Source organism: Haliotis asinina, chromosome 5 (assembly GCF_037392515.1).
Source record: "Haliotis asinina isolate JCU_RB_2024 chromosome 5, JCU_Hal_asi_v2, whole genome shotgun sequence".
Lineage (NCBI taxonomy): Eukaryota > Metazoa > Mollusca > Gastropoda > Lepetellida > Haliotidae > Haliotis > Haliotis asinina.
The window spans coordinates 61,425,610-61,448,591 of record NC_090284.1 but is presented as its reverse complement, the minus strand read 5'-3'; the positions used below and the strand labels follow the sequence as shown (position 1 = coordinate 61,448,591).

The window sequence follows — 22,982 nt, the reverse complement described above, 5'->3', positions numbered from 1 at the left end:
AATACCTGCTGTCAATAGGATACGAATGTGTTACTGATTGGAGAGTCAACGTGACCACTTTGGTTTTTATGACTTCCAGGAACCAGTCGCAGAGTAAGGATGAAGAGACATCTAACAACAATATTAGCACTCATAGCAAGTTTGGAATATGTTCATACTTTCCCAATGAAGGTAAGTTCTAAGAAATGTGTGAGTGAGTGTGAGTGACTATCAGTACGTAGTCGATGTGTGTGAGTATGTGTGTGTGCGTGTGTGTGTGTGTGCGTGTGCGTGTGTGTGCGAGGGAGAGAACGAACGTGTATCTGTTTATCTTTTTCTATGTGCGCGTGTGTATGTACGGATGCGTTATCTAACGACTCTAAACAATAATCCACCATTACTTCACCACCTTCAAAATAAGACTTAAAATATCACAACTATTATCCAGGCTTAACATCACATGTCGTATATCATCTCCGCTCGGCTTACATATTCAACCAGTGTGAAAACCATATATGATTTGTCTTGGTACAGGGAACATACCGAAAGTGCGTGTAAAATAGATACATGTGGTTCTTGAGTATTATAAGACCTCCCGCTTCTGGAAAGCACTCGCGCAATGTTATTATTTTTCAATGCTTTCTGAAGACATTTTAAGTCACACTGACTACCCTTGAAACTTCCTGAAATAACTTGCCTGTTTCGCAGTAGAGCACTGTTAGTGTGTGGTATTTCGCTACTGCTACTGACCTTGGTGAAGGATTCTTCTTCATACGGCATTGGTGTATTTGTGTAGATACATGGTTAACTTTCCACTAATCAGTAAGGATTCGTATCACCGTAGATTAAGCAGGCATTTCAGTACTGTAACTCTACTCAGTACAGCACGAGTTCATCATTAGCATGCGAGGAGGCATTCACCTGCATGTGATGTGTAGAGAGTTTATTAGATAAAGATAAGGTGTTTAAAAGAAGTAGAGTTGGAAATTGGAAATTGGAGGAAATTTAGTTTTAACACGCTTGTCAGAATAACCAGCTAATGGCTGACTGAAACACAATGTGTGTATCAACAATTGCTTATACTCTCCTCAAAACCTCATTACTCTAGACGTATACTCATCAATTACTCTCAACTTATGTTCATTACTTTAAATACATGCTCGTTATTTTCAACGCATGTTCATTATACTCCATGCAAGCGCATTACTTTTTATACATGTTCATTACTCTAAACACAGGCATATTAATCTCCTCAAAGCCTCATTACTAGCCACATATATGCATTACCCTTAACACATGCTAATTACTGTTAACACTTGTCCACTACTCTCAATAGACGCTCAACACATGTTACTCTCAATACATGCTCATTACTCTCGCCACGTGCGCATTACTCCACCCACATGACTATTGCAGTATTCTCTGCAATGTACAAGGGAGTGAAGTAAGCTAACCATTGCTCATGGGAGGGACACAATTGTACACGCTTCTATGATAATCGCTGCCGCAAGTATCTTCCTGAGTAGTCTAGTTAATTTCATCTTTAGAAGTCGACCTTAATTTATTGTGTCTCATGAAAAACAAAATGCCTTAGTCTGTTCTTGTCTCTGCGGTGTAACTTCCCCTCCATCTTGTGCAACATTTCATCATCTTCCAGCGCGTTCGTCTCTGATTAAGATGAAGTTGACCTGCCTTTAAATGCTGCCTCGAAACTTTCACCTGGGAAAAGCACTGTTATCGTGTATCGCCGCCATTGCCCCTTGACCTGTAGCGGTGGTGGCAATGAAATGTGACTTGGAAGATTTAATTGTTAAATTATTTGGTCAAATCCGTTTTTAAGAATGTGCTTTGTTTTATCAGATAGTCTTTTACTAAACTCAAACATTTTCTTTGAATCACCATCAAGACACTTATGTAAAAACTTAAGGCACGCGTATGTGAAAAGAGAACTTTTCCTTTTTTCACAAGAATGTTCACCAACCCTGATTTCAAGAAGTATGTAAATGTGATTGACTGTAACATATATACTGTATAAATTCTTTTGGCCTGCATGCTGAGTAAAACACTTGACTTGAATAAATTATCTGCTCAATGCCTCGTCAAGTGAAGCAACACTGAAGTGTACTCTACGAATTGAATAATGCAATGTATTTGAAAATGTTACACCAGTTCAAATGTAATCATAACCAAATCAGTATTATTATTATCATTCATTGATCCCATATGATTTATAACCATGTTAATAATTATCATAACTGAGAATTAAAACATGAAAGTATTTATGAGAATCTTTTTAACACAACATTTACAAACATTTTGTAAACACCGAAAAGATAGGTCTGTAGCACATCTGAGATATCCGTATCACAAACTTCAACATGTCCTGCTTGTTTCATGTCAAGACACCGTCACACATGGAAGTAAGCTTTCTTCTTTCTTGGCACTAAAGCAAACGTGTTCTTCGATACACTGTAATACGCTTGGGGAAAAGTATTCCGTCATTAAAGCATTATCCTGTATGCTTCAATACTCTGTAGTTTGTGAAGAAAAAGGGCTTCATTACAGCATTGCCCTGTATGCTTCAATACACTGTAGTTTGTGAAGAAAAAGTTCTTCATTACAGCATTGTCCTGTATGCGTCAATTCACTGTAGTTTGTGATGGAAAAAGTTCTTCATTACAGGATTGTCCTGTATGCCTCAATTCACTGTAGTTTGTGAAGAAAAAGGGGCTCCATTACAGCATTGCCCTGTATGCTTCAATACACTGTAGTTTGTGAAGAAAATTATTTCCTTCATTACAGCATTGCCTTGTGTGCTTCAATACACTATAGTATGTGAAGGAAAAGGGTGTCTCTTCATTAGAACATTGCCTTGTATGCTTCAATACACTGTAGTATGTGAAGGAAAAGGGTGTCTCCTCATTAGAACATTGCCTTGTATGCTTCAATACACTGTAGTATGTGAAGGAAAAGGGTGTCTCCTCATTACTTTCCCCCAGGTGCCTCAATACACTCTAGTATGTGAAGAGAAAGGCTTCCTTCATCACCGCATTGCCTTATGTACTTCAATACACTCGAGTATGTGAAGGAAATGGTGTCCCTTCATTACAGCATTGCCTCGTATGCTTCAATACACTGTAGTGTGTGAAAAAAGGTGTCTCTTCATTACATCATTGCCTTGTTGCTTTAATACACTGAAAATGTGAAAAAGGCTTCCTTTTTACAGCATTGCCTCGTATGCTTCACTGCACTGTGATATGCGACGAAAAGGGGTTTCTTCATTACATCATCGTCTTGTATGCTTCAATACACTATAGTATGTTAAGACAAAAAGTTTCTTTCATTACAGCATTGCCTGTGGTGTTTGTCGGTGGTCAATAGTTTTAACTTAATTCCAGCTGTAATTAAAACAAAATAATATTGTTTTCAATGTATTAAATGGTGTTAGTTTCAGCTCAATTTAGCACATTTTATTAAGCAGTAAGCACACAAACTAACTCCAGGGGATACCGTGAAGCTCACGTGTCGCGTTATGTAACATGTGCCTCACCAAGCAATGTCCACACCTATGATTCGTTTTAAAATTCAAGGCTGTTATGTGGAATGGCTGCCGGAGCTCCCAGTGTCAACATGGGTAATTTTCTCAACTGTGCGAACTAAACGAACTATTTTGTCCGCCGTGTTTGCGAGAGCCTAATCATGACCTTTAAAGTCATCGCAGGAATACCTGCATGGTGGGGCCGCGGAATGAGAGGCTGGGGCAATGAGAGATACGAATACCCCGCATTGTTCGCTGCATGTACCGCATGTCTTTCACTGATAGTTAAATTGTAAAACGTAGTCAAATCTCGGTTTAACTGCATGCTTTGAAAGACTAATTTCTCCTGAATAAATAATGTCAAAACAAATACTGAAAAAATGCATTCTAGAACATCCATGAAATTGTCAAAGTTTCCTGAACTATTACTGTAAGTACACGTGAAACCGCACCAAGTCTTTGTTAGACTGCTTGATGTCATTGCTGAATTGCACATGCACACGCATGCATGAACAGACATGCATACCCACGCATAAACACACACACATATGCAAACAATCCTGACGCGCACGGAGACATACATAGACGTAGGCAATATACGCACATTTCGGGGTAACGCGAGTATGTCGACTACAGATATACGAATGCCCGCAGGTCTTACTCGAACTCATAGATATATGGGCAGAAGGCTCAAATAGGCATAAGGACAGGCATACTCGCAAAGAGATGCACTCTGTGTGAGTTTAGTTTTACGCAGCAACACGTACGCAGGGAGACAGTATATCCGTAGACAATGCTCACATGCGTACAGATACCCCAAGACGCAGGAACCCACTGAGAGGCGCACACACACAGGCAATACTCACACGCACACACAAAGAAAGACAGAAAGGCTCAGGATTAGTCATACTGAAATGCACATCTCAAATTAATATACTGGAGAAAATAAGTTAGGGGTATTGGTATTTCTATGTCTGATATTTTATCAGTGTCTCAGTGAGTAAATAGATCACTATTTAATTTTTTTTAAAAAAACAAACACTATATTTGTCCAGTATATAATCCACTCTAACGTATAAAGAATGTAACAACGACCGAGTTTTCGAATGGCGATCAGATGTGCCCAAAAAAGTTTTTTGTTAGCTATGCGCCTATTTTGCGCCTTCTAACACGGAAAAAATGTATCAAGAACTGTATTTCGTATGTTGATTTGATGTATCGCAAGCGGCTGTTTTATTTAGCCATGCAGCTATTTGCGTCTTCTAACACACAAAAGATTGTATCAAAAACTAATCATCTGTATGCCAATCAGATGTATTCCACGTGTTTTTTTCGACATTCAGCTATTCGTGCTTTCTAATATACAAAAGAAAGTATCAAAAACTATTTTTTCGTATGCTGATTTGATGTATCAGACACATTGTTTTCAGTTAGCTATGCAGCTATTTGCGCCTATTATCGTCTATTTGCTTTCTCCACAGATATGTTTTATGATTTTCTTTCTTCATCTAACACATCGGTGCCTACCAAGGGTAACATTCAATCCAGCCTACACTTCAGACGTGCGATCATGTGCCGATAGCTGTTCCATTTAAGGATTTTATAGGAGTATATTGAGAAATGAGATTGTAGATAAATCCTCTTATCGGAAATGTTACCAACAACCTGTGACGAGTCGGTGCTCGTTGCTTGGGTGACATCATCGCCTAGTTTCGCAATTTATGACAACGGTCACTGGATTTTCTAGCCCAGATTCGAGTCTTTACATATCTAACCTGACGTTTTCTTCAAGGATCTCAAATCTCATTGGGACTTATATCACTTAAGAAAGCATTACATGTTTCTATCAAAATGATGTTACTCAAACCCAGTCATATAGCTGGAATATTGCTTAACAACACACAGATATCTTGGCTTAACCTAATATTAAATAGTTAATGTCTCTATCCCAGTTAGTTGATATATCAAATGGAAATAATGGCTATGTCCTTTACACTGTAACTATGTTCCCGTTGTTCCTGTAGGTTCTCGTGTTAAATACTCCAGCAGAATATTCCAACTTTATGACAACGGTCTGTAAATAGTCGAGTCTAGACCAGGCAATCCAGTGATTTACATCATGAACATCGATCTACGCAGCTGGATACGATGAAATGTGTCAGCCAAGTCAATGAGCACATACAAAGCGGCGTTACACAGTATTCCTGTTATATGGAAGTGGTCTGTAAATAATCGAGCCTGATCCAGATAATCCAGTGATCAAGCATTGATATATTTATTTCGGGTAAGATAGCGTGTGTCAACCAAGTCAGCGAGCATGACCTGTTGATCCCGTTAGTTGCCTCTTACTGCAGGCATGGGTTGCCGAAGACCAGTATACAAGGGGTACTGTGATGTTACAAATATGTATCAGACAATGTGGAAGAGGTGGAGCAGTAACCTACAATTCCACACCAGTATACCAAATGCCCTGTAGCTGAAAGCATGTTTAAATACTATTTATGTTCGATATATATCCATATCTACAACACTTGGTACAGTAATACTATATGCATATCAGATACTCCCATACAAGTTGTAAGGAGTTTATGTGAGATAAATCATGTGGTTAAGAACACAATGTTTGGGATTAATATCACATTTACTACTACAGACGTTAATTTTTCAATAATCAGTTAAACGGGTGAATGTTGTTTTACGCCGCTTTTAGCAATATTCCAGCAACATCACGACGGGGACACCAGAAATAGACTTCACATTGTACCTTTTGGGAATCGAACCCCGGTCTTCACCATAACGAGCGGAGTTTAAAAAGGTAGGCTGTCCAGCCCCCAATTATCAATCAAACTCCAGGGAACAAAAAAAGAAAATACTTCAACAATTGAATTGATGCAAACGTTATCAAAGTATTGCTAGGCTTAAAACAGTCATTTCATGTACAAAACCAACCTGGGCTCCTTTCACGAAGCAACCTTTATTAAGGCTAACCTTAAAACCCATTCTTTAACAGCGCTCTAAGGTTACCTTAGTGACTTACGATCGCCTTAGTGCTTCGTGAAAGGAGGCCCTTACTATCCCTATACATACGTCACTATCGACCAACTTTGGTTGTTTCAGTCTAAGGCTTCATCAAACAAGGGGGTATACTTTCTTTTGACAGTACAAGTGATGAATAGGATATGTCTGAATCGTCCTTACAATACTGATTTGATTGCATGTAACAGACGTATAATCTGTCTGTATCAAGTGACAATGTGTAGACTCCCATGCTAAAATCATGTGAATAATGGCAGCACCTACCCAAGTGTACTAATTAGAACGAAATGTTTGAAAATAAAGCATTCACTGTGATGGCCATGTTCAAATTGAAATTTTATGCCACTTTGATTAGAAATAGCAAACACAATGCGGTGACCAAACGCGATTTGCTGTAGGCGTGATGGGAATAAGTAATTTTGTCCGTGGTTTTACTTTACATTGTCAAGTAATCGCTGAAAAGCGTTACTGTTCAGATCCAGATATTCACGCCGGGTATAGGTCGGGACACTAACTGTACATTTTCCTAGGTGGTCTTTAACCTTTCCTTCACCATTATGTAGCGTGTGTGCCTTACTGGGAACATCTTACTCAGATGCAGTGACTCATTTTACTCTCATGTCATATGCGCGTGCGTGCGTGTGTGCGTGTGTGCGTGTGCGCGTGCGTGCATGTATGTTATCCCGGTTGTACGAATAATTTTAGGACTACAAGCCAGTGTGCCTAAGTTTAATATAGGCATCCAATGTAGGTCCACTAACGTGACTGACGAGTCGACCAGTCTTTGGTTCATCCCATACACAGTCACAGGACCTACCACGTTTAAATGTTATTTGATAGGTGAGCGTATTAAACCCCGACTTTCCAGTCTACTACAGAGCTGCAACATATTGCATAGATCCTATACGTGCCACATACGTGTAGAATTGAGGAACTTGTAAATTAAACATATTTCGACACGGTTATGTCATTATGATGTGATGGTGAATATTCATTTAGAAGCTGTCAAAATAACACATTTTCGTGGAACTGGTTTGCTGCATATCTAATCACGAAATGGGAAAGTGAAGAGGAACACGTTGAACTCTAAGTAATGACATAACAGACTGCAAAGCTGATGCACCCGCGACCCTCCGGGTACATTGACAAATATAAATATGTGTAGCGGTGTGACCCTGTGGATAGAGATCAGATCACAATCAGATGAAGTTAAACAACAATTGGCGCTGGCTGTGCTCGAATGGGTGACCGTTATTGGCGGCTTGACTCCTCAGAGTTTTAATGACGTCAGTCCTGCTTCACAACGAAGCACATGACACATGTGGTGTCACCTTAGCGTCAGGCTACGTATTGGGGGCGGTGAGGTAGTCTTGTGGTTAAGGTGTGCGCTCGTCATGCAGTGGACCTGGTTCGATTCCCCTTATAGACACAATGTATTTTATTTACGTGAAATCTGACATGCACGCAAATGACAAATAGGTGTGAGTGCCTGCTCGTTCCAGCCCGCACTTTTCTAGTCCTAGCCGAAGGAGATAGCTTGTCACTTGAATACCCCTCTCAGACACAGTATTCACAGGTAGTATCTTTTTAAGTCATTTGGATTCGACCATCGGGCTTACATTCTCCGAGGAGACGCTGTATGAACTAGACTCTAGTTCACGAGTACGAGTTAATTACTTGTATTAAGAACTATATGAAGAGAATTTCCGTCGGTGTATCTCCTCAAGTCTGGGGTCACGGCTGACTTGAGTTGGCTAAGGCGTCCCTGTTTACTTCCCAGAGGCAGTCCGCGTGCAGACCCCGTTTCACAAAGTGACCGTAGCGTTAAGGTGGTCGTAACTTCCATACTTCAACACAGACTGAAGAGAGTCGTAGCGTTAAGATCGCTTGTGAAACGGGCCCCGGACTGTATTCCGTGCTTCATAGGCATCGTCCAGTCTCATACAACATCATTGTAAAGTCAAACTTTATATACACCCGGACACAGAACGTTGAATAGAAATCTGGGCCAAGATTTTCGAAGCTCTCTTAGAGCTGTAATAGTCGTAAGTGCCATAAATTAACATTAACTTACGATCATCTTAGCTCTAAGAGAGCTTCGAAAGTCTAGACTGTGCTTCTTTGGTAGCAAGTCATCCCAACTTCTCAGAGATTACGCAACTGACAAAGAATACCACCTTCTTACAGATGTGTACTCAAAGGCCCAGCTGTAACCGTTTGTTGCTCTCTATCTTTAAAGTGTTCTGGGGTATAGTTTAGCTGTTTCGGCAGGTAGTGATATGTATTTTTTCAAGGTCGGATATCAGACCGGCAATGTAAGAAATATCATCATTATCATTTGCTATCAAGGCATCTATATTTATGTAATCATTACACCTTTAAGCATAACCAAAATATTTAAAAGAAAATGAAATGTTCCCAAACAGACCACATGTTCAAACATTCTGTTCTTCACACATAATGGCATTGTATCAGGCAGATTTTGTTGAAATTAGGACAAGCTTCACCATACAAGTCTCACAGACAGAATAAAGGTATCATCCTTTTCAAATGGTCACGGCTGATAAGCCCCTCAGATTACATGTATTTGACATTCAACTCCAGATAATAACCAAACAAAACATCCGAGTATTTATTAACCGTCTGCACGATGGATTCGTGTGTTTTTGCAGTTTGTCAATGAGAGTTTTCGGGAGATCAGTGGACAAAGACTTGACTAAGTGCAACTTCCAAGTTATGTCGCAATGCCCTCTATGAAATAGATAGTCAAGCATTCTCGATTTAAAATCGTGATTTGTTTTAAATGGATTCGTGCCAGAGTCAATTTTCACGGGTGTGTGTTTGTTTGGGGCGTTGGAAACATTGGGAGTGCAATTCTAACTAATATTTACATAACTTAAGCTGTATTCGCCACGGAAAACATACCAAATCCACCGTATACTTGCAAAAATTGAGTACAAGTGTTATATACATGTGTATTATTTAAATATTTTAGCTGTTATTTTAAACGTGTACGAGAGTTCGTAGCAAGTTTCTAATATTAATAGCTAAAATGTGCCCATAATGTGTCACATTCTGTATGTTACCTGCACGAGGCACATGGACAAGCGAATGACGTTTTGTTATGTTTGCAAGTACAAGAAGTGTGAATGCATGATATACCTGGGTGGATGACCAGATAACATGTTAATGTGTTGTACGATTGTGACGTGGGTTAGACTCTGGTTTTGTTTGTGTATTTGTGTGAAAGTATTAATGTTGATTTCCACCATTTAGACGCATGAAAATGGCTTAAATCATTAATTGCTTGAATTTAGGTCTCTCTACACCTTACATATCCAACTTACCTGATTCCGTAGTGTTGACCTTCACGTGGACAAGATTGAAGGACTTTACAACGGATTGATTCGTTAATTATATCCAACTTGTGAAATGGTATTTGCTATCTGGCCCATCGTGCAACAATAAACCCTTGGCCATGGCTGACTGAACTGACATTTACGTGACAAGGATACGTACATCTTATTATCTTATATTTTCAATGCAAATACGTAAATTAAATGCATTTGCATTTAACAACATCATTCCCTCTTGTTTTCAGAATGGGAGGGAAATATATCCAGAAGAAAATGCTGGTAAGTAATAGCAGGAACTACTGTACATACGTCTTTGGTAACATCATCTACATCTGGTTATCGGAGTTCGGGACAAGAGGAACTACAGAGTTATAACAGAATAACACAAGTTTAGTGCTTTTCAGGGAAATGGACTGTGCTGCAACAATATCGCAAAAGCCTCAAGACAGAGATCAAAGTTAATGGGGCGAAATATGACACATTCGATTTTGCCATCGCGACATATATACTTATACTATGTATACTACCACTTTCTACCGCCAGGTAGTGTGTCTGTCTATACTGAACAATCATGTGATACGGGACTACTATACATTCTCCTTACACGTGAGGGTTAATTGTTCTGTTGTCCTATAAGGCTAAACCGATGTTTCATATTGTTTCATACTATGATGGTTGTTACATGATTTGTTGTACAAACATTTGTGTCATTTCGTGAAACGTTAAGAGTGCCTTTTAGCAGTCAGTGAGTGAGGGAATTTAGTTTATGCCACACCCAGCAATATTCCAGCTAGATGGCGGCAGTCTTGAAATAACTGAGTCTGTACCAGACAATCCAGTGATCAACAACATGAGTATCGATCTGCGCAACGGAGACCCGATGTTATGTGTCAACCAAGTCAGCAAGCCTGACCAACCGATCCCGTAGTCGCCCTTTACGACAAACGTGTAGCCGCAGATCAGTTCTATCCCGGGCCTTCGCGGGTTCTCAGCAAGCATGAACCATTCACTGGTATGCACACAGTATCATACTTTGATCACTACTCTTGTGAACATACCTTCCATTTTAGCTTAATGTTTTCAGTTATATATTTTCAGGTATTCATTCTGTGTTTCTGTCCGAGGGAGACATTGTGGTTGACTTGGTAAGTCCCAGTAGTAAATGTTCACATACAAATGTTCACATACAAACCGTCGTGTCATTTTAAATCTACATTATAGGTTAATGTACATATAAGTACAGACATCTGTAACATCATAAAGTCGAATACAAACACATTTTGATGCAAGCTCTTTTTAAATTGTTTTTTCACGACTTTTTAATATTCACAAGAAGCTTCTAATACGAGTATCTATTCCGTATCTAATTAGTATCGATTGAAAACGTTTTCTGGTATGATTAGTGATGACTATTTGCCTCAAACTCGCCACCAAACCTAATCTGTCAAATGATACTAAACTGATGTTGACGTGTTTGTTGGACCCCGGAAGGTGAATGACATGTTTGGGGCTGTACGGAAACGAAGACAACCTAAGGTGCTATTCTGTAAGACTGGCCTGTAGTGCCTCTCTTGTCCTGCACGTCATGTCACATTCAGCATCCATTCAGCTTCTTTGTATTTGTAGTAAATATGTCTTTTTAACATTTGCTGTTTCTCAGCATGTTTATTTTCAAAGTTTCACCTACATTAAACAGCACTAACCTACAAGCATGTCCTGAGCTATTACTTTGTGAAAAGTCTACAATCCAAACAAAGTATAGAATGCCCTATTCTTTGAAATTAGTAGCGTTCAACAGATAACAGATAACTATATCCCCATCAAGAGACAGATAGACATAACAGTCGTCGGATAATCGAGTGTCCTTTGGCATCTTTTAGGTGGTTTAAGTCGTCTTTGTGGCAGCAATCGGAATACAAAGTTTTTAACATAGAGGTATTACATAGCGTATTAGTGTTGCATATTTATAAACGATAGTTCAAATGTTAATTCCAACCAGTCTGAAGATAGTGAAAGTAGTCTATGTTGCTCCCATTCTTGTGCTACCATTCCCTTGTACACTTCCTTTTTCCTGCATGGAATCTACATGCCACACAGAACGCCCGTGATCTTAGCATCTTTCTTTGTGTTTTACGCCCGTGGCCTTGATCTTGAATGTTTTGTGCGTTCTGTTCTGTCTCGTGCACATGTGCATGCTTCGAATTTTCTGTTTCATCACGAAGCACTTGAAATTGCTTTTGGTCCAGATTCACATCCCCCTCTGAATCAAGAACCCATGAAGTAAATCCATTTCTACTCAAGAGGAATTTATTACACGGGTAGTAGTGGAACATGGCCCAACATTACTGAGTGCACAGCTATGTGAGCCATGTTTACAGGAGGAGATGAAATCGCGATATATGATATTCCTGGAAACGTCTCTCATGAATGGAGCATGGTTTACCAAGGAAAGGCGTTTTTTACCCGCAATGTCAGACCGACCTTGAACAGCGTTAACAACCGTATTACCGTTGTTTATGTCGGTTTCTACAGACAGACGGACTATTAAGATGTCGGTATAGACAAAATTCGCTGTGTATTCCACTCTGACTACGACCATTCTATTGGAGGTTCTTGAGTGTAAAGTGTAATTCAGACATACGTCTGCGCTTAATGACAGTGGTGATTTCTTAAGGAAACGTAATTACGTATAACTGTGCAATAGTTCCACTTCTGTTTCAAGTATGTCAGTGTCGGAAGACATAAAACCAAATATCTGTGGCATGTCCTACTCTCAATGTACCTCTCTCAACATTCTTCACAGAGGAAACAACATTCATTATTTATTCTTTGTCGAGTCAGCACATTAGTGTAAATTAACATTTAACAGAATGATTATCAGAAAACCACCCAAGCTTGCGGATAATTAACTAACCCACATCCATTTAGAAATAGAAAAATATTCTTGAATGAAGTTTGAAGTTATGGCTATATAAAGCGTAAATGTGTTATTATAGTTCTATTTATTTGTTTCTCAAAACTCGCGGTTATCAGCGTGTCCTTTCAAGGATCAAAATGCAAGTTTGATCATACGATCCTTCCGTCCTAGTGTTGTGCTATATTCTTTGATATGGTTTCCTCCATTTCATATTCTCAAATATCAACCAATCAACGGGGTTAGCTATCGCCCCAGTGTCTCAAACAAAAGCATTATCAAAACTCCACATCTAACATATACGTACCGTTGTGTATTTACAGAGACGGAATGCTGTGAGAGATTTGTACGGAACATGGCTCAATAGAACAGTTCCTTATGAAATACAGAGTTCCTATGGTAAGTGCATGTGTACCAGGATGGGGATGCAGTAATCTAGGCTGTTTCACGCCCTCATACTCTCAGCTTAAAATACCAGGAGGTGCATCGTAGTGCTCTTTTGAGGCTATCAAGTCTTTAATTACACACAGCCCGCGCTTCGTCTGTGGGTGTTGCATATTTCTACGTTCTTTGGTTTCATCTCTGTTTATATATTACGAAAATACATGGGGTGAACTCTTACAAATCTCGTTATGTAACTACTTTCCTTACATTATCAATATTTTACCCAAATTTCCTGTTATCACTGCCACGTTGCTCTTTTGTTATTTAATGTCACACTCAGCAATGGTCTGGAGGTAATCGTTTCTGGACTAGACAACCCGGTGATTGACATCATAAGCACCGATCTGTGCAACCGGGATGTGATGTCCCACATCCGTTAAGTCAACGAACCACACCGGATTCCGTTAGTCGCCTCTTACAACAAGCATGGGTTGCTCAAGACAAAAATTCTGACCCGGATATTCAAGGAATTATAATATAACTTTCGTCATAACTATTTTCATTTCAGATGACAAACAGCGCCGTGAAATGCGAATGGCTATGGAGGAATTCGAGCAAAAAACATGTGTCCGGTTCCGACCTCGGACTATCGAGCCAGATTACATTCGAATTCTGCCCGATGGAGGGTAAATTCTTTGTTTATACAGTACTCAACCAGATCTTTCACAGCATCGACAGTGTCGAAAAGACTTTGTTCTGTCAAATTTTCATATTCATTATATAAATTTGATTTTATGAATGGTTTAAGGTGTTCGTAATGTTCTTCCCTTCTTATATACTGCATGGTATTATAAGTAGATCATTGTTACATAATGTGTTATGACATCAAAGCGTATATAATATATGTAATGTTCTGAAAGGTGCGATCGTGGTATTATAAAACATGAAATTCCTGTAAGCTAACTGACATACGAATGACATACGTACGACACTCTGTTATAGATGGTTACATGGCAGCTTTATCAACTGTATAGCAAAAACAAACGAAACGAAACGAATTCCCCATACCAGGTCTAATACACTATTCATATGTGAGTTCATGTGCTCAGTTACACGAACAGCCATGTCTGGAAGGTTCACCACACGTCAAGAGATTTTTTTTATCCAATTTCAACAATCATGTCTAATTATTTGGTATGTTTCCAACATACAGCTGCTCGAGCTCCGTTGGTCGGAAGGGAGGAAAGCAGAAGGTGTCTATCGACTCCAACTGTGACAACAAAGGCACCATCATGCACGAGCTGATGCATGCTCTTGGGTTCTGGCATGAGCATAGTCGACCTGACAGAGATCACTACATTACCATCATGTGGGATAACATAGCTAAAGGTGAGCATAGAGGGTCTGACAGAGATCACTACATTACCATCATGTGGGATAACATAGCTAAAGGTGAGCATAGAGGGTCTGACAGAGATCACTACATTACCATCATGTGGGATAACATAGCTAAAGGTGAGCATAGAGGGTCTGACAGAGATCACTACATTACCATCGTGGGATAACATAGCTAAAGGTGAGCATAGAGGGTCTGACAGAGATCACTACATTACCATCATGTGGGATAACATAGCTAAAGGTGAGCATAGAGGGTTTGACAGAGATCACTACATTACCATCATGTGGGATAACATAGCTAAAGGTGAGCATAGAGGGTCTGACAGAGAAAACTATATTACCATCATGTGGGATAACATAGCTAAAGGTGAGCATAGAGGGTCTGACAGAGATCACTACATTACCATCATGTGGGAAAACATAGCTAAAGGTGAGCATAGAGGGTCTGACAGAGATCACTACATCACCATCATGTGGGATAACATAGCTAAAGGTGAGCATAGAGGGTCTGACAGAGATCACTACATCACCATCATGTGAGATAACATAGCTAAAGGTGAGCATAGAGGGTCTGACAGAGATCACTACATTACCATCATGTGGGATAACATAGCTAAAGGTGAGCATAGAGGGTTTGACAGAGATCACTACATTACCATCATGTGGGATAACATAGCTAAAGGTGAGCATAGAGGGTCTGACAGAGAAAACTATATTACCATCATGTGGGATAACATAGCTAAAGGTGAGCATAGAGGGTCTGACAGAGATCACTACATCACCATCATGTGGGATAACATAGCTAAAGGTGAGCATAGAGGGTCTGACAGAGATCACTACATCACCATCATGTGGGATAACATAGCTAAAGGTGAGCATAGAGGGTCTGACAGAGATTACTACATTACCATCATGTGAGACAACATAGCTAAAGGTGAGCATAGAGGGTCTGACAGAGATCACTACATTACCATCATGTGGGATAACATAGCTAAAGGTGAGCATAGAGGGTCTGACAGAGATCACTACATCACCATCATGTGGGATAACATAGCTAAAGGTGAGCATAGAGGGTCTGACAGAGATAACTACATTACCATCATGTGGGATAACATAGCTAAAGGTGAGCATAGAGGGTCTGACAGAGATCACTACATTACCATCATGTGGGATAACATAGCTAAAGGTGAGCATAGAGGGTCTGACAGAGATCACTACATTACCATCATGTGGGATAACATAGCTAAAGGTGAGCATAGAGGGTCTGACAGAGATCACTACATCACCATCATGTGGGACAACATAGCTAAAGGTGAGCATAGAGGGTCTGACAGAGATCACTACATCACCATCATGTGGGATAACATAGCTAAAGGTGAGCATAGAGGGTCTGACAGAGATCACTACATTACCATCATGTGGGATAACATAGCTAAAGGTGAGCATAGAGGGTCTGACAGAGATCACTACATCACCATCATGTGGGATAACATAGCTAAAGGTGAGCATAGAGGGTCTGACAGAGATCACTACATCACCATCATGTGGGATAACATAGCTAAAGGTGAGCATAGAGGGTCTGACAGAGATCACTACATCACCATCATGTGGGATAACATAGCTAAAGGTGAGCATAGAGGGTCTGACAGAGATCACTACATCACCATCATGTGAGATAACATAGCTAAAGGTGAGCATAGAGGGTCTGACAGAGATCACTACATTACCATCATGTGGGATAACATAGCTAAAGGTGAGCATAGAGGGTCTGACAGAGATCACTACATTACCATCATGTGGGATAACATAGCTAAAGGTGAGCATAGAGGGTCTGACAGAGATCACTACATTACCATCATGTGAGATAACATAGCTAAAGGTGAGCATAGAGGGTCTGACAGAGATCACTACATTACCATCATGTGGGATAACATAGCTAAAGGTGAGCATAGAGGGTCTGACAGAGATCACTACATTACCATCATGTGGGATAACATAGCTAAAGGTGAGCATAGAGGGTCTGACAGAGAAAACTATATCACCATCATGTGGGATAACATAGCTAAAGGTGAGCATAGAGGGTCTGACAGAGAAAACTATATCACCATCACGTGGGATAACATAGCTAAAGGTGAGCGTAGAGGGTCTGACAGAGAAAACTATATCACCATCATGTGGGATAACATAGCTAAAGGTGAGCGTAGAGGGTCTGACAGAGAAAACTACATCACCATCAAGTGCATGACACAGGTAAAGGTGAGCATCGAGGATCTGATAGAGATCACTATATCACAATCGTGTAACTAACATAACTAAATGTGTGCATAGAGGGCCTGATAGAGGTCACTATATCACCATCATGTCGGATGAAAGAGCTAAAGTAGATCAGGTCTAAGGAACTCACTTCTTTCCCAACTTCACGTTACATATTGTCATCCTTCAGCTGTGTGTTACTCTCGTTTCGGTCACTGCACCTTTTTGTTAGCCTCTATATCAAGCATTGCCGTTTACCCCATATTCTCCTCTAAACGTCATGTAGGATAAAGAGAATATTGGCAACGTTGTTGATCTTCTTGTATGGGTATGAAGATAGCTGGTTCCAAGTATGATAAGCATAATGGCCACACTATCTCTGTTCACACGATAAATGCAATATATTCATAACATATACAGTACATAAAATTTACCACGATTTCCAGAACACGAGGACAACTTCAAGTCTTACTCCTCCGACGACATCGACACCCTCGGAGCTCCCTACGACTACGGTTCTATCATGCACTACCGCAACAACACCTTCGCCTTGGATAGGTCCAAGCCTACCATCCTCTCCAAGTTCCCTCTACCCAGAGGTGTGGTCATGGGGCAGAGAGAGCACCTGTCTGACATCGATATAGTCAAGATTAACAGGCTGTACAGATGCAGTGAGTATGCACGTGAATTCCCTACATCACATCGAGATGTAGGTTGAAATCTGGTGCTAGATACGTGTGGTCGATGGTGCTTCGGACAAACAGAAGAGGCTCCCGTGACAGAAACAAGAAGTAATATAATATAAGCTGACGCCTTTGGTAAAGTTAAATAGATACGTGGCTGGGGCCCCTTTCACAAAACTCTCGTAAGCCTAAGGTCTCGTAACTTTTCTCGTAGCATTCGTAATTCCTATACTGTAACATAGGAAGTAGGAATGTTACGAGAAAAGTTACGAGACCTTAGGCTTACGGGAGTTTTGTGAAACGGCCCTGGACCGTTAATTGAAATTAATTCATATAACTGTCTTAGTTGTTTTTCGTTTTATGCCCAATTACACGTTTTACAGCACGATCATCGATATAAGCAACTGAGAATAGATGACATGTGTCAACCAAGTCATCGAACTTGGCCACCCGATCCCGTTAGTCCCCGCTTAAGACACACGTGGATTGCTGAAGACCAATTCTAACGCGGACTTCGCGGGTCTGTTGTTTAGCGTGGACGTTTTGGTAGTATATGCACATAAACGATTATGATAGTATCATATATATCTAATGTGAACAACACAGCTGAACGAGATTACAATAAGGCGCCTTAGTGTCACGTTGTACTATCTCTTCCAAATATTGATTGCATCGTTATAAACGCTTCCTACAATCAGTATGTTATTCAGTACAATATCATCAATTTCTGATATCCACTCCACAGATATCACTCACTGCCCCGACGCAGGTTTCCCCAAGAATGGCGTCCGCGATGGCGACGACTTCAGGGTGTCGAAGACGGTGAAGTACAAGTGTCAAACTGGCTATACATTGGTGGGAAGTAACGCTAGATTCTGCATGGACCTTGGGGACTGGACTGGCAACTTCCCAGTCTGTCTGCGTGAGTAGAAGCCGTGTGTGACCCCCTGGTGTTAGAGAACCCACAACTACTTAAGTTTGTTGCCAGTCTTCCTACTGCTTTGCAAACTAACAAATGAAGTCAAACTGAAGTAGCAGTTACATCTACTTAAAACTTCTGGATAGGTTACCTCCCCCTCTGCTATAATATGCTACGCCTTCATATCATTAATCATTTCGTAATTAGAAAACAGGCGACAAACCGAGTCCCAACGCTTTTTTCAACCACTGTTACGTCAAAAGGTAAAATTTCAGAGGTGTTTGGTCCATATATATTAACATTAACTCTCCCTTTACAGTGAGGGGTCGGGGTAGTGGGATAGCCTAGTTCATGGCTCCTCGCGCCGACTAATCAGGTTCGAACCTGAAAATTAAAATAAAGTGTGTAGCTCTTTGGGGTCCCTTTACCTGCCCAATGGCCGGCACCTGTAAATGGCGGCCATAAGCCAGACTCACTCATACATGACGTAACGTCCTTACCGGACAACATGCTGTCGTTTTCAGTTTCGTACAAAGGAGGTTACCTGCACTACTGCAACTTTGACCAAGGGAACCTGTGTGGCTGGAAGCAGGATTACACTGACGAGCAGAACTGGACTCTCCACAATCGCAGCACGCCGTCAGACTCTACTGGACCCAAGGCGGACCATACCATGGGGACGTCAGAAGGTAATTATGGCCCCGTTTTTAGCCTTGCCAGTTTCTACCAATCTTTGGCACACTAATTACCCACATTATTCAGTGTATGGTATGGCATTGTTGAAAGATATTCGACCCAATTTGGGCAATGTTCTTTATTTTTTATTGGATTTATCTTATCGTTTGGTGGTTCCGTTGAAGCTATTATCCTATGATTGTTTTGACATTATGTGATCGCGGCCATTCTTGGAATTTCATATTTGTATGTCAGCACACATATCTCATGACACTGTATGTTGTATTTGCATGTTGTATTAACACTCTGATGTTATTTATATCTCTTTAGGTTACTACATATTTCTTGAGAGCTCCACACCCTGCAAGGAGGGCGATCGAGCCAGGCTTATCTCCCCTACTTTCAGCTACCTGGGAACCAAGGCATGTCTTGCGTAAGTGTGAGAGAAAACATATTTCACTGCCACAGTTTATAATTTTACAATCTATATTGATATTCCATCACATGAACACTATGCACTTACATAGTCATGAGAGAGAAACTGAAAAGTAATTGTACAACTTTATTCATACATTGATGTCCACATAATGTATTATAAATGATTTATTTGCATAATTATATATGTATACAATGCACGTCCCATTTTGGTATCTCTGAATCTTGAAATACTAGTAATGCTTTGAATGATTACCGAGACATGTATATTTTCATTATCGGCATTCTCAGCCTTTTCCCGAATTAAATATTTTCTTTGCTGCTTGCTAAACTGTCGTCAGATGAATAGCCAGTGATTTTATGAGCGGTACTGGTACATTTGAATGTACTGTTTACAGTTCGAACAACTTTGGTACCATCCACAAAATGAGAACGTTACGATGTTGTGGAACAATATTTTTTGTAAAATAGCGGCGAAGGATATATAACCATTGTTGTAGATAAGATCTGTATTTGCATTACAATTTGTTTTGAAATAATTTGGGAATTTAACTTGTAGATGTGTGTTGTTTTGGGAATGTAAGCCTACTGATAATGGATAAGACATAATACGATTTATCTGCTAAATTATCAAATTGTTCGTTTAGTACTTGCAACTGAAAATCAGTGTTTATTTTGCGTTAATGTTTCCGCATACGATGGATTAAATTTCATTTATTTAGTTTCTACTGAAAATGTCACTAAATGGAATATCAAATAGTTAGGTTTATCAGAGTGAGTGTGAGTTTAGTTTTACGCCGCACTCTCGATCTGCGCAACTGGTAACCGATGACATGTGTCAACCAAGTCAGCGAGCCTGACCACCCGATCGCGTTAGTCGCCTCTTACTAGTCGCTTTCTATGGCAAGCATGGGTTGTTAAAGGCCTATTCTACCTCGGGACCTTCACGGGTCTTATCAGAGCGAACGTGCTAGGTGTTACGCGCGTCGTTCGCGCTATTGTACTCATGAACTGAACAATATGATGTATTTGTGACAGGTTTCACTACCACATGTACGGCAAGACGATGGGGACGTTGAACGTCTATCAGCGGATCGGGGGCAAGAACGTACCCAAGTTTTCCCTGTCGGACAATCACGGAACCAGCTGGCATATGGCTGTCTTCGTCCTCGACGACTCAAGCAGCTTCCAGGTACACGACAACACCTAGAGTGGACATGTACCCAAATATACAACTTCATCACTAAAGTTACCATTCTTCCTGTCGTGCCTGTCATCTTGCATTTTATATATACGTCCACATAACACACAGACGCACGCGCGCACACATGCCAGAAAAACAAGGCACACGTACATGTACACACACAAAAGGCACAGAGACAGTCTCCCAAACTAGTACAATAAAACTGTGCTTCCATACATCACTGGAACATACTTAGTATTGTAGTTTGCTCTTCAGATCTTCATTGCAGTATCAACACTGAAGCTAATGGGTGTATGTGTATATTAGATTTCAATGACATACATACGTTGTTGAAACAAAACAAATTGTATCATGAGTTGTAGAGGCTGATTAAGAGTTTTAAACAGATCTTTGAAGTAATCTATGATTTCACGGCGTTTTTCTTTGTAAGCATGAACAATTCCAAGTCAGGTCTTCGAGATGACCAGTGAGGCATCCCATCTGTCGAACAGTGTTTAATACGCATGTGACTATAAAACTAGAAACAAGAAAATACGAATGAAAAAGCACTATTGTATAATCGAGGTTTGGTCTGAAACTGTTGTGTATGTTTCATAAGCTGGTGTTCGAGGCGGTGGCCGGTAGCAGCTTCAAGAGCGACATGGCCGTTGACGACATCGTTGTTGGATCTTGCGACAGCCTGTCAACACTTGTCAACGGTACTGGTACCCATGTAGACATGTAGATGTTCACTCGGCTACAATAACTGTTATGCACTATGATACATATTTATACTACTCAAAGACTGCTTACGAACACGAACAAGAGGAATCATTTGTCCAAGGCAGTCCAAGGGAAACACGAATATACCGTGTTCACGTTTCAGGGTAAATGAATGTATACCGTATGTAGGTAGGTATCAGATCTGAGGCATGTCGTCTGGTCGACTGTACAATGAAATGACCAAGAACGTAATACAGACATGACTACACCAAAACTGAAACTATAAAACACCCAAATTAACGCCGGTATTCGGTTTGGGCTGTTTTAACAACATTTCAGCGACATCAAACAGTGTTAGCTTGGTGTAGGTGTAAAGTAGTTCTAGGACAGTTACCGCTTTGGTTACGGTCCTGACAAATCTAGAAACACAATTATGAGAAAAAAGGGCACAGACCAACAGTAATGGAGTTTCTGGTTCTCTTGAGGGACTCGACTCAACACGTAACAGTGTATAATCTGAACTCGGGTGCTCTGCTATGCATCCAGAGGTTACCAAGAGGTCCCCAGAAAGAATGTGAAGAGAGCGAAAACAAGGGAAGTATTCATTTAAAACCCTTGAGTTGGAAGCCGTAACTACTGGATAATACTATGCGTTTATCGCAAACGAGATATCGTGACAGTCATAGCGTGTATATATCCTCCAAGAGTGTAAGAGACCACTAGAGATCTGATTCCCTCACTGACATACGACCATTGGAACCAACACTGAACTGACCATTTGCTGTGAAATATTAACGTCAGTCTTTCAGAATGGTATACTGTCGACAGTTTCAGCGATGTGCTAGTTGAATCTGTACGATTCTGCTTGGCAGTCTTTGAGTAGTATGTAACCCTCAAATGTTCTTAGAACTAATGCAGCTTTTACAGAATATGTTTTCAGTTTTGCCGCTTTATATAAGATAATGCTGAGATAAACTATATGTATTATCAATTCTACATGGGCGTACACGTGTTAGAGTAAAATTTCCCAATCCACAACTGTGGAACAAATGCAGATTAAATATCACCTTTTATGTTTGTCGACATGAAAGCAGGTTCTGTATGCACAAAACATCGAGAACCCTTTAACTCGAAATCGGATATACCGAATATATATGTATGTCTTTACGACAATGTGGTAGGATACGTATTTGTCTGTGTGGTCTTAACGCCATGTTATATCAAACATATATAAGCATAATTTCGACATGACGGTGCTCAAATGCATTATATTTACCTGCAGCCAAACTGTGATAGCATAAAGGGTGCTTATGTTTAACGTGCATTTATTAACGTATAATCATTCACAAAACCATGCATAATATGCAAATGCTTCCATTATAATACCTTTGTTCCCTGTGATTTGCATATGACATAATAAATACTTGCGACTAACTCTGTGTCGTTGTTCTAAGCAACATTGCCGAATCTACTGATGTTTGTTCCGTCAGGACATTCTCACTGCAC

General features: G+C 40.2%; 1 protein-coding gene across 4 annotated transcripts in view; it reads left to right on the top strand.

The window, feature by feature from the left end:
* The window catches only part of LOC137284992 (MAM and LDL-receptor class A domain-containing protein 1-like), a 36,638-nt gene that overhangs the window by 4,831 nt on the left and 8,825 nt on the right, over positions 1 to 22,982 (top strand). For 3 of the 4 annotated variants that reach the window (XM_067817096.1, XM_067817095.1, XM_067817094.1), the window contains exons 2-13: positions 80 to 171; positions 10,155 to 10,188; positions 11,008 to 11,054; positions 13,147 to 13,222; positions 13,776 to 13,893; positions 14,421 to 14,596; positions 17,305 to 17,529; positions 18,287 to 18,463; positions 18,985 to 19,149; positions 19,466 to 19,568; positions 20,609 to 20,762; positions 21,373 to 21,472. In XM_067817096.1, coding sequence (XP_067673197.1) covers positions 100 to 171; positions 10,155 to 10,188; positions 11,008 to 11,054; positions 13,147 to 13,222; positions 13,776 to 13,893; positions 14,421 to 14,596; positions 17,305 to 17,529; positions 18,287 to 18,463; positions 18,985 to 19,149; positions 19,466 to 19,568; positions 20,609 to 20,762; positions 21,373 to 21,472 — 1,447 coding nt within the window. In that variant the 5' untranslated portion in view covers positions 80 to 99. Of the gene's footprint in view, positions 1 to 79; positions 172 to 10,154; positions 10,189 to 11,007; positions 11,055 to 11,400; positions 11,446 to 13,146; positions 13,223 to 13,775; positions 13,894 to 14,420; positions 14,597 to 17,304; positions 17,530 to 18,286; positions 18,464 to 18,984; positions 19,150 to 19,465; positions 19,569 to 20,608; positions 20,763 to 21,372; positions 21,473 to 22,982 lie in introns of all 4 variants that reach the window. The other variant, XM_067817093.1, reaches the window with a different exon arrangement.